Consider the following 12928-nt stretch of genomic DNA (forward strand, 5'->3'; position numbering starts at 1 on the left):
CCCTGTGGTGTACATGACCATAGAGGGCCCTAACCCAAGCACCCTCGTGATGTGCCAGACACAAAATGGATCTTGGAATTGCCCTGCATGCTGTCAAACACCTGTAGGTGATATGACTTTGTTAGAGAGGGACTCAATGTGCAAGACCTGCTTCAGTGCTGGTTACTGAACATGATCTAATATTTAATCTCATTCTGTATGTGCTGTATTCATGTGGAATGTATCTATTTTGCCTAAACTAGTGTAACACAATTCATACTAGACTAATACATATTCTTCGCCCCTTTTTTTCACTGTGTGACTTTAAAATGGACTCTTGTATCTCCTATTTTTATATTGAACACCAATCACAAAATTAAACACTATTAAGTAAAATCAGAAGTGCTGGATTTGTATGCGAACCTGTTCTACATTATTGATCTGTGACACCTTGGATTCAACCTTTATGAAGTGCCCTACCTCCCCCTCTCCCCCTCCTCAAGGGCCACCAACATGTCAGGTTTTCATGATATTCCTGGTTCAGCACAGGTGGCTCATTAAGTTGCTCAGTCTTCGAATTGCCCACCCCTGAGTTAGGATATGTTTTGATGTTCTGCATAAACACTGACATTAAGTCCGATGGAAACCATTCTACTTCTTAATGGGCTATGTTGTGTTATCTGGATAAACAACATCCCACATTACATAGGTACAGAGCTATAGCCATAGACTTACCTTTAAAAAGTATGGGATCAAACCCTCTGACTGAAACTGTAGGAAATTCCCCAATATAGGAAGAGGGAAGGGGCCTGGGGGCAGTTTTCTTCTCTTCCACATATTCTTCCCGACAGTGAGTATAACCAAACAGGTGATAAAAGCCACAAAGATGAGAGCGAAATCATTCACATCCAACATATTCTCGGTAGCCTGCACCAGAATTTACCAAAACCGTTGTGTAGTAACCGGACTGTCTATATCTGTGTCTGTTCTCAATAATGTTTTCTGAAATAGAAGGGAATGTGGGCGTTTTTGTTTCCACTAGTCGAGGCTGAACTGGATCTGTTGTTTCCACATGTCCTGATGTGACTTTTGGGATTCTATACGCTTTGCAAATTTGTGTATTAAAAGTGCCAGTTCTGTTCCTATTTGAATGTGCATGGATCAGTTTCATGTATGTACTGTAGAACTGTATGCCATCTTAACATTATAGAGATTAGGAAAAATATATATATTTTTTTTTTTTAAAACGTCCACAATTTACTAAAAGGGTTTTATATTTTAAAAAAAAACTCTACGTAAGTACCAGCACTCACTGTCTAATAGCTGTGGTGCTGCTCCTTGTGCTCGTGTGGAGGGCCGAGGCACTCCACACGAGCACAAGGAGCAGAGCCACAGGCTATTAGACAGTGAGTGCTGGTACTTACGTAGATTTGTTTGTACTATACAGGGGAATAAGGGTCCCCTTTGGTTCCGTGCACCCTGCAATTGCATAAATGTAACACTATCAGAGTGCTGTCTATCGTCCCCTTTTACCCTTATATTTTTTGTTACGAAGGTGTCCATCTCCTATATTAATCCCATTCAAAATCCTACTGCCGTTACTTTATTTTGATCCTAGAGGGGAGTGAGAAACTATTTTAGACCTGGCATTTACAGTACAGTCAGCACAGGTATGGGGAAAGGGGTTGGTGGTTACTCATGAGTCCTTCAAATGTATCAGATCATTACATATACATACATTATATTAATTATATAGGATATAAACATCAACACAGATAAAAATGCGCTTGAAACGCATATGACGACTACTGTTGTAACTATTTGAGTCCCACCTTTATCCCTGATTGATTACAGTGCAGGGGAGTGGAATGTGAGCAGCTGTCAACTGATATAGGGATGAGCGGACGTGTGTGCACAGTGTCACTGCTGTATTGGCTTACTGGTAGTATTGGCCCAAGCTCGGTACCGGTATCTAAATCCACAAAAATCACATAAGGTTGACAGACTGCGTATATGGAGTAGTATACTGTATGCAAAAGAGGGTGTATCATACATGGAGAGCTCTGTGGTCATGTGATGACCTGAAGACCATGCTCATCTATAGATGTTCACATAAGTAACACACTCACTCTAAAGGTATACACTCAGAGCACCTTAACCCTTTCTGAACCAGGTGTTCAGAAGTCAGCAAAGCATAGGCTTGTTGCTCCCTTAGTGTGATGTGGTGCTAATATACACATGAAGGTTTTGCTTTCAAACTCCCTTCCCTATCATAAACACCATGCAATACAGATCACTGCTGCACAGAAAACAGGGAGGGGACTTAACCATAGAGTCAGTGAGACAGGTGACTCTGTTTGCTCCGTGAGATGTAAGAGACATAAATATTCCCAGCATAAGTTCAACTGAGCAGCACCATTAGTACCCACTTAGGGAATGCTTCCATAATAAAGGTGAGTACACCCACGGTTAGGACATAAATTGTGCTCCTAACATATGGTAGATATGGCTGTGCAGAGAACCTTCCTCTACTATCTGATGGGTCTCAAGTTAAAAATATAATGAAAGCAAAGCTGTCCTGCATATAAGGCCTCTTGGTTTGATTTTTTTGCCCGTTTGTATGCTTTATTCACACAAGCCTTGCTTGATGAATCTGTTGGTCCTGATCTCAGATTGTTTTTCAAAATCTAGTGGGGTGGAACAATTCCTCCTAGCTCCGAGGAATTGTCCTGTCAGAATCCCTTCCACTAAGGGTCTTGGGTGGTGGCTTGTATAAAGAAGGAGATTGTATGTAGCCGTAGGTTTAGTGGCTCAACCATTAGGTGCATACTTTATTTGCATACCGGTTGAGGTTACCAAGACAACCGTGCAGCTTAAATAGCAGGGAATTTGCATTGTACCTCCTACCCCTGAAGAAGTTCAGTTCCGTGAACGAAACGCGCGTCGGGTAATGACGTGACTGTCACGTCATCAGCGCGACTGAAGCGGTAGCTTCAGATTCATGTACAGCAGTGACTCAATCTATCTAGCTATTTAACTAAGATTTGGGCCATACATGGTAGCCACTAGTTGAGATAGCTGTGCTATAGAGAGTATAGAAGGGCACTTTCTTGAGTCTTGCGGTATAGGTTCGTCTAAGTTGGTATGCAGACACGGCAACAGGATGTACTATACTGTACATGACTGTCCAGGGCTATTCAATCAGGCACATACATCACTACAGAGACCATACTTGGGGACTAACCTTTATGGCATTAACAGGAGTAATATGAAGGGCAGCTTTGCTTTCATTATATTTTTATCCTGAGACCCCTCAGATAGTAGAGGAAGGTTCTCTGCACAGCCATATCTACCATATGTTAGGAGCACAATTTATGTCCTAACAGTGGGTGGTCTCACCTTTATTATGGAAGCATTCCCTAAGTGGGTACTAATGGTGCTGCTCAGTTGAACTTATGCTGGGAATATTTATGTCTCTTACATCTCATGGAGCAAACAGAGCCACCTATCTCACTGAGACTCTATGGTTAAGTCCCCTCCCTGTTTTCTGTGCAGCAGTGATCTGTATTGCATGGTGTTTATGATAGGGAAGGAAGTTGAAGGCAAAGCCTTCATGTGTATATTAGCACCACATCACACTCAGTGAGCAACAAGCCTATGCTTTGCTGACTTCTGAACACCTGGTTCAGAAAGGGTTAAGGTGCTCTGAGTGTATACCTTTAGAGTGAGTGTGTTACTTATGTGAACATCTATAGATGAGCATGGTCTTCAGGTCATCACATGACCACAGAGCTCTCCATGTATGATACACCCTCTTTTGCATACAGTATACTACTCCATATACGCAGTCTGTCAACCTTATGTGATTTTTGTGGATTTAGATACCGGTACCGAGCTTGGGCCAATACTACCAGTAAGCTTATACAGCAGTGACACTGTGCACACACGGCCGCTCAGCCCTATATCAGTTGACAGCTGCTCACATTCCACTCCCCTGCACTGTAATCAATCAGGGATAAAGGTGGGATTCAAATAGTTACAACAGTAGTCGAGTCATGCGCATTTTTATCTGTGTTGATGTTTTAATCCTATATAATTAATAACATTTATTTATTTTGCTATTAGTAGAGTTTGTGTGCGTCCTAGTAGGGTCTTCTCTCTTTCGTGTAATTCATATGTATATACCCTGATAGCACCACTCTAAAAAGTTTTGATCATATCGGTAGGCTGAGCAGGCATTTCGTGGTTTTTTTGTATACATTAAATATACATAACACAGGTACAGAGAATTGTCGGTGTGAATTTTGTTTTGTTCACTCTTTTGCTATCAGAATTACCAGCAATGCTTTACTCTGCAACACATTAAATAACTGCATGTTATTACACTGCTCTGTATGTTATTATATTATTCTGCATGTTATTTTATTATTCTGCATGTTATTCTGTTTTATCGCTCTGCATGGTATTATACCTCATATCATGGTATTATATTCTGTATGTTATTTTATTATATCCCTTTGTTCTGCATGTTATTACAGTATATTACTCTGCATGCTGTAATATTACTCTGCATTTTATTCTATTATTCTGCATGTTATTCTATTACTTTGCATTTTAATATACTGTATTACTCTGCATGTTATTATATTACATTGGATTTTATTACATCTCACTGTATGTTATTATATTATTCGATGTGCTGCTATATTTCTCCACCCATCCACAAGCTCCATTTTTATGGAATTTAAAGCTCCCTGTCAGTTTATCAATAACTACCTCGCAAGGAATCCTAATCAGTTTTACAAGTACTTTATTCACCCCAAAAAGGGAAAAAAAGGTGCAAATCGATGGTACACTGGCGACACACTTTATTCGAGCTCGGCTAGTCCCACGAATTCGGGTATACCCGGGTGTATTGAGGTTTGTGACTGTTTTCTGCCCGAGTACATTGGGTTATTTTCCAGGCAGGGATTGAAGCATTTTATTCCCGCTGGCTGCAATACTGCACAGTATATATATATATATACTGCATTACAATTCATGAATTTATGCCATCTGGTAGACACGCGAAGCATTGCAGCCTATTAAATCCTAATCATTATCATTTAACAGATCAGCCAACCATCAGCCAGGCATGAACCCAGGCTGGGAAGGCAAACGCAACGGGGCTTGTCAGAGGTGAGGAGCGGCGCATTCCAGGTATCTGCCAGGTACATAATGGGTATTTGCTCGAATAAAGTGTGTCGGTGCAGTAGGATCCTTTTTAATTTAAATAAGCCTAAACCTGTTATAATCCTCACAGGGCTCTTTTCAGATAGGTAACCTATTTGATCCCTGTCAAAAATGAATATGTATTTATTTGTATTTACTTACTCTGGTAATGACGGCCTCATTAGTACTTTCCAAATGAAGAATATTAAGGTACGTAACTATATAATTTGTCATATTGGATGTAGCACTAAGCCATCTTGTCTTTTGGAGCATTAAGAGAAGTTATAAGTAGCAGTTATAGGGAGCAATCGGAGGAGTAAGTGAGTGTACAAAATGAATAGACGATACTTGTCTGTGGCTAGCGAAATGCATTTATTTATGCGAGCTTTCGAGATACACTGTCAGTAAATCCTATAACTTCATTTGAGTACAGTACAATGTGGTATCTTCCATACCAATATATCTACAGTATCACTAGTTTTGCACAGTCACTAATACAGTGACATTATCGGGGTACGAAGGAGAGCTGGTAAGATATAGGGACATTTGCAAATCCAGTCATTCTGGGTGTGATGTCGGATTCTGTAAATTGCATCTGTGAGGTCAGCGTGAAGGTCTGTAGGATGGTGGTGAGGAAAAGGAAGAGCTCCATCCGGGCCAGACCCTCCCCGAGGCACATCCGCTTCCCTGGGACAAGAGAAAGTGAGGGTTTAGGGGATTAAAAAGTTCTATGGGTCAAACGAGCAATGTATTCTCCAGTATCTTCATGCATATTGAATAGGGACCTTAACATTTTATCATATTGTCATAAGAGTGATGAATCGTACCCATGGAAAACGGCATAAAGGCCTCATTTTTCTTGAAGCATCCATTGCTGTCCAAGAAGTGGTTGGGGTTGAATATATAAGGTGTAGAAAACTGTGTGGGGTCCCGGAGAACGGAGCACAGCAGAGTGCAGATGTTGGTGCCCTAGAGAAACAGAACATACAGTACACTTTCTTGTTTTTTTTTTGTTTTTTTTTAAACAAAGCATATTTTTGACAGGCATTTTCCCAAGTCAGTGATTACCTGGGAAAACCCCTTTGCTGACTTTAATGTCCTGCTACACATTGACGCATAAGGTAGGCCTAACCATCCATCCTGGGCCAAGTTCCCCCTTCACTCACCCCCTCTGCCCCCAATAAACCAGCTACTGTGCCTTAACCCCTTCATTGGCGCTAAGATAATGAAGCTGTTTTAATGTTAATTTTACTAATAGTGTGCGGGAGCAGGGGGGCTCCTGAGTTGAACCGCATTAATTTCAGCCTCGGGAACCCCCGGCTTTCCTAGATATAGGCCCCGGTATGGGGTGCCGATATCCCCCTGCAATGTTTAAATCTCCCGTGTCACGTGACCGGGAGGTTTAAATGCACAGGCGATACCAGCACCCCATACTGGGTCCTTTAACTCGGGAAGCAGGGGTCCCCCGAAGCTGACATTAATGCGGTACACCTCAGGAGACCCCCTGCTCCCGTACAATATTAGTACAATTCACATTAAAGTAATGATTTTTTTTAATACTAGTGTGCAGGAGCAGGGGGTCTCCTGAGCTGATCACTGATTTAAACCTTGCGGACCCCCTGTTTCCTGAGTTATAGCCTCTTAAGCCTGCTGCAACTTACAAGGCATGACCGTAGCAGGTCCTAACACTCACCTGGGTTAAAATTCTTATTATAATTACAGGAAGAATGATCGCATTGGATCTGTCATAACCTGGCAAAATGAAACTAACCTGCCAACTTGGAAAGTGGGGTGGGGCATGCTTAAACCTTGGGGGGGGGAGAGGCCACTATCCTCCCATAAGCAGCTGAGACAGCTGCACACAGTTAACAAAATACACAGATTCTGAACAAGCTCTGAGAAACCCCAACCATTACCACATAATATATATATGCATATAAGCAGTGGTTGACAAATCACCAAAAAATCTACTCGCCACACAAAAAAATCTACTCGCCACCTAGTACCAAACGTGTGCTGCTTGGGCCAATATTTACTCGCCCGGGGGTTAAATCCACTCACCCGGGGCGAGCAAATGTATAGGTTTGTCGAACACGGCATATAAGTGTCAAAAGGAGTGCTAGTGGGCGTGGCTAAATGTATACAACAAAAAACAAAAATGCCCAAGCTACATCCAATGTGACAAAAATACACAGTGCAATACCTATATATCTCTTGTAAAAGGGTCATTTAGTTTAACCCTTTGGCCAAAGCGTCTTAAGCCTGCTGTCATTTAAAAGGCATGACCGTAGCAGGTCTTAACACTGACCTGGGTTAAAATTCTTATTAACCTGTATAATTACAGGAAGAATGATCGCATTGGATCTGTCGTAACCTGGCAAAATAAAACTAACCTGCCAACTTGGAAAGTGGGGTGGGGCAAGCTTAAACCTTGGGGAAGAGGCCATTTGTTTTTTGTTGTATACATTTAGCCATGCCCACATTTAGCCATGCCCACTAGCACTCCTTTTGACATTTATATGCATATATATATATTATGTGATAATGGTGTTACGATTGTGCTCGCCACAAACCGGGACTGGACCGCGGGGCTGAGCTGGGGTTATATAATCACCGACCTTAGTCCGCGCAGACTGATCCGGAGTGCACAGTTCGTAGTCGTACATAGCAGGGTCAGGATTGGAGAAGGCAGCATCGTCGTTATTCAAGCAGGAGTTCGGCAACAGGTAGTCAGGAGTTCCCCACTTCAGCTTAGAAGCGTGAGCACGGGAGTGGCCTCTGCGCGAGGAGCGGGCTCGGCCCATGACGCTGGTCTCAGCAGGGGGAGACAGCAGGCTGGCTGAAGTACACCAAGGGCCAGCATCGGGAAAACCAATGCTTCAGCACAGAAGTCCAAAGCAGGCCTCTGCGTAGAGAATAGCAGCAGGCCTCAGGAAACTAGGGGTAACCTCTGCTAGGGGAGAATGCAGCAGGTACCAGGAACCAGTGCTGGTAAACCAATGCTTCAGCACAGGAGTCTGGAACAGGCCTCTCTGTGGAGAGTAGCAGCAGCCTCAGGATACTCAGGAAACAGGCCTCTGCATGGAGATTAGCAGCAGGCTACAGAATACTCAGGCCTCTGCATGGAAAGTAGCAGCAGGCCTCAGGAACTCAGGAACTACTAACGAGAGTTAGAGAGGTTAGTACACAAGGAGGCAAGCCAGGCGGCTTGAGGCAGAGACAGTAAAGTCCAGAGAAAGATTATGCTCGGCAGAGAGGGATTGTGGGAATGCAGTACTTAAAGGCCAGCGGGCCAATCTCAGGAGGAGGGTGTGAGGGCACTTCTCCAATGACTGAGTACAAGGCTAGGTTGCAGTGATAGCCCGCACAGCTGCTGTTGATTGCAAAGATGGAATTAGTGAGAACAACAGTACCCTGCAAGGCTACGAGAAAAGCCAGGAGTGGATTCCTCAAAAATGGTTGGGGTTTCTCAGAGCTTGTTGGGAATCTGTATATTTTGTTAACTGTGTGCAGCTCTCTCAGCTGCTTCTGGGAGGGTAGTGGCCTCTCTCCACCCCAAGGTTTAATCTTGCCCAACCAACTTTCCAAGTTGGCAGGTTAGTTTCATTTTGCCAGGTTACGATAGATCCAATGCGATCATTCTTCTTGTAATTATACAGGTAAATAAGATTTTTAACCCAGGTTATTGTTAAGACCTTCTACGGTCATGCCTTGTAAGTGGCAGCAGGCTTAAGACGCTTTGGCCAAAAGGTTAAACTAAATGACCCTTTTACAAGGGGAATAAAGGACTTTCATTACAAGAAAGTGGTGTGTAAACTCCATCCTCACGATACCTAAAAGGCCGCTCCGTCACATATGATGTAAGAAGGAGGATAGCGCTGCCTCTGGACAGTATATTGAACACACTTGAAGTCACCAAAATGGAGATAGCAAAATTGATACAGTATCTGTTGGAAAAACAGCAGTGAGAGACTGAAAACCGGACGGCACAACAACAGCAATTACAGCTGATACTGACACAACAGGCTGCACAACAGCAGCGAGAGATTTAAAATCGGTCTGAACAACAACAACAATTACAGCTAATGCTTCAAAAACAGGAAGCCGCACAGCAGCAGTTTTTCCTACAGCTAACAGCTCACCAGACACAGGCTCAACAGCAGCTGGTACAACAGATGGGACCTGCAACAAACGCTGAGGCCCCATGTCCCACTTCCCGGAACCCGGGCACCGGTGATCAGAGACCTGTCGTTAGGCTGACTAAAATGGGACCTGATGATGAGACGGAGTCCTACCTCATCATGTTTAAGTGAGTTGCGATTTTTTTCTAAGTGGCCCAGGGAGGAATTGACCGCCCATCTGGCTCCGCAGTTAATTGAAGAAGCACAGGTGGCATATCTCCCCCTTGATAATACTGCAGCACTTGTCTGTGCCCAAGTCAGGGCGGCAATCCTGGACCGCATGGGGATACCAGAGGATACCTATTGGCAACGCTTCTGAGAAGAGCGGTATTTCCTAGTTATGTGACCCCAAGTCCTAGCTCAATGTGTATGGGACTACTGCTGCTGCTTGATAAAACCAGGGACCGTAAAACATACTGGACACCTAACAAGCTCCTATTAAACCCCCAAAACAATTTTGGCCAAAAATGTCAAACTAAAAGACCATTTACTTATTAGATATTTATCCATATATATTTAGGCACTATACCGTGTATGAGTCTCACTAGATGTGCTAAAAACTGAGCTTTGTCTGTGTTTTATGTTATGTCTTTGGTTTTAATGCATATTGCCATGCTCAGTAGCACTCCTCTGACACTCATATGCTTATATATATGTTGTGGGTATTTGGGGGGTTTAATAGGAGCTTGTTAGGTGTCCAGTATGTTTTACAATTCTTGTCCAGCTAGTCATGGCTGATTGGAGGTTGGCAACCTCCTACTTAATTTAAGCTCACCCCCTCCCACATTTAAATGGTTATGGGCTCACTCCATAGCATCTTCCACTCAGGGGAACTTGCCTGCTTGCAGTTTGGCTGTGACATCTCTAATACAGAGTGCTTTTCCTGGTAATGTACAGGTTAATAAAAGCTTCAGTCAGACAGAACTTTGCAGCTAATATTGACAGATTTACTATAAATCATTCTTCCTGTTATTAAACAGGTTATTAAGAATTTATATTAGCGTTAGGGACCCCTGATATGTGGTCTGCCTTGGCGTTGGCTCAGGGGCTTACAACAATTTTGGCCAAAAATGTCAAACTAAAAGACCATTTACTTATTAGATATTTATCCATATATATTTAGGCACTGTACCGTGTATGAGTCTCACTAGATGTGCTAAAAACTGAGCTTTGTCTGTGTTTTATGTTATGTCTTTGGTTTTAATGCATATTGCCATGCTCAGTAGCACTCCTCTGACACTCATATGCTTATATATATGTTGTGGGTATTTTGGGGGTTTAATAGGAGCTTGTTAGGTGTCCAGTATGTGTTACAATTCTTGTCCAGCTAGTCATGGCTGATTGGAGGTTGGCAACCTCCTACTTAATTTAAGCTCACCCCCTCCCACATTTAAATGGTTATGGGCTCACTCCATAGCATCTTCCACTCAGGGGAACTTGCCTGCTTGCAGTTTGGCTGTGACATCTCTAATACAGAGTGCTTTTCCTGGTAATGTACAGGTTAATAAAAGCTTCAGTCAGACAGAACTTTGCAGCTAATATTGACAGATTTACTATAAATCATTCTTCCTGTTATTAAACAGGTTATTAAGAATTTATATTAGCGTTAGGGACCCCTGATATGTGGTCTGCCTTGGCGTTGGCTCAGGGGCTTACAACAATTTTGGCCAAAAATGTCAAACTAAAAGACCATTTACTTATTAGATATTTATCCATATATATTTAGGCACTGTACCGTGTATGAGTCTCACTAGATGTGCTAAAAACTGAGCTTTGTCTGTGTTTTATGTTTTGTCTTTGGTTTTAATAAAACCAGGGACCCACAGCTCCATCAAGGTCATAGAGTTTTTCATCCTAGAAAAGTATTTGCGGGTTTTGCCCCCAGGCGGAAGTAGTGGGTTTGTCAGCATTCGGCCAAGACCCTCCTTGAAGCCTCCAGACTAATGGAGAACGTTTTGGCCGCAGAACAGTCCAGTGCATATGGTCCAAGAGGGGATAAACAGGGAGGCCATTAAAAAAAAAAGGACATTTGGAAAATGCAATTTTCATCCACCGGGCAGAGGCTCAGGGGCCAAATGGAGGGCTTTGGTTGCTTTCAATATGGTACCTAGTACGTGCAAACCAGTCCCTACTAGGGGGTGTCCCATGGGGCCTACAAGAGACTCCGGAAGACAGAAGGGAGTCGGCGTCTGCCACAGATCCCATAGTGTGGTTTTCCTTTGGTGAGTCGGGTCACATGTCTCGACATTGTCCCCCACATGGACTGTATCTATTCTCCTGCTTACTTGACCCTAGTCAAGGTGATATACCCTGCTAGTTGAGATGATAAACCCTACTACAACTAAATTCCTCATATCTTTTGAAGTAGAAGGAATTAAGGTGGAGGGGTTAGTGGATTCTGGCTGTAGCCAGACACTAGAAAAAAATGGGTGTATATAGAGCTAAAAAAAAAAAACCTTGTGCAGTGACAATAATATTATAATGTGATAGTGCACACAAATATATAATTAGGCTGCCAGGTGACACCAACTCCAAGACAGGTTGGAAAAACAAGACAAATGATAAACAATACAGACCGGCGCCAATTAGTCCAAGGTGATATTAATGTCCAGCACTGAAAGAGTCTTATAATAGTAGATGGCTGCAGTAGTATCTTCACAGCTTTTCTTCAATGTTTGGACTCCATATGTATATGCATGGGAGAAAAAATAGACAAAGAGAGCATATCATAGTGCAGTGTGCAAACAACCAAACATGCAGGACAAACAGGACAAGACAAATACTACATAAAACAGGCAAGGCTGACTAATCCTACAATAAAGTATTTATTAACACAGTTAAAATGAAAATAATGAGGTAGCACACGTGGGATCCGGTGGGTAAAAACCGGAATCCTACTTACAGGACTGCCACAGGACATAAGCAGGGGTGCAAGGATAGATGGTAACCGGCAGCAGCTCCGTTTTTTCAGTCCTCAGACCTCCAGGGATCTCTCTCTCTCCGTGACCGGAAGCGCGTCACACCACGCGGCTTGACGGATCTCCAGGAGCTCCACACGCGTGGTGTGCCTGTTTTATGTAGTGTTTGTCTTGTCCTGTTTGTCCTGCATGTTTGGTTGTTTGCATACTGCACTATGATATGCTCTCTTTGTCTATTTTTTCTCCCATGCATATACATATGGAGTCCAAACATTGAAGACAAGCTGTGAAGATACTACTGCAGCCATCTACTATTATAAGACTCTTTCAGTGCTGGACATTAATATCACCTTGGACTAATTGGCGCCGGTCTGTAGCCAGACACTGGTACAACGGGAGCTGGTGGCCTTAGATAAATTTAAAGGGTCGGCCCAGGTACGCATTGAGTGTATACATAGGGATGTCAAAGAGTACCACCATGCCAGAGTAACACAAATGGTGGGGGGATTCTCAGAAGTATTTGCTGGTGGGTGTTGCCAAGGAACTTCCATACCCAGTTATTTTAGTTTGGGGTTTTAGTTTCTTTGACGAATTATTTACAAATTCTGTTTTGTCCCTTAGACCCCATGGGACGAGAAA

At 42.9% G+C, this 12928-nt stretch overlaps 2 protein-coding genes across 5 annotated transcripts in view; both read right to left on the reverse strand.

Annotated features, from left to right (window-relative positions):
• The window catches only part of LOC142498736 (cytochrome P450 2A6-like), a 55452-nt gene extending 54476 nt beyond the window's left edge, over nt 1–976 (reverse strand). For both annotated transcript variants that reach the window (XM_075607075.1, XM_075607074.1), the window contains exon 1: nt 715–976. In XM_075607075.1, coding sequence (XP_075463190.1) covers nt 715–894 — 180 coding nt within the window. In that variant the 5' untranslated portion in view covers nt 895–976. The remainder of the gene's footprint in view (nt 1–714) is intronic.
• Nucleotides 977–5538: 4562 nt separating this feature from the next.
• LOC142498737 (cytochrome P450 2G1-like) overlaps nt 5539–12928 on the reverse strand; it is a 28864-nt gene continuing 21474 nt past the window's right edge. For 2 of the 3 annotated variants that reach the window (XM_075607076.1, XM_075607078.1), the window contains 2 exons: nt 6018–6159; nt 5539–5877 (listed from right to left, as the gene is read on the reverse strand). In XM_075607076.1, coding sequence (XP_075463191.1) covers nt 5696–5877; nt 6018–6159 — 324 coding nt within the window. In that variant the 3' untranslated portion in view covers nt 5539–5695. The remainder of the gene's footprint in view (nt 5878–6017; nt 6160–12928) is intronic. The other variant, XM_075607077.1, reaches the window with a different exon arrangement.

The sequence above is a fragment of the Ascaphus truei genome, chromosome 7 (genome assembly GCF_040206685.1).
Source record: "Ascaphus truei isolate aAscTru1 chromosome 7, aAscTru1.hap1, whole genome shotgun sequence".
Taxonomy (NCBI): domain Eukaryota; kingdom Metazoa; phylum Chordata; class Amphibia; order Anura; family Ascaphidae; genus Ascaphus; species Ascaphus truei.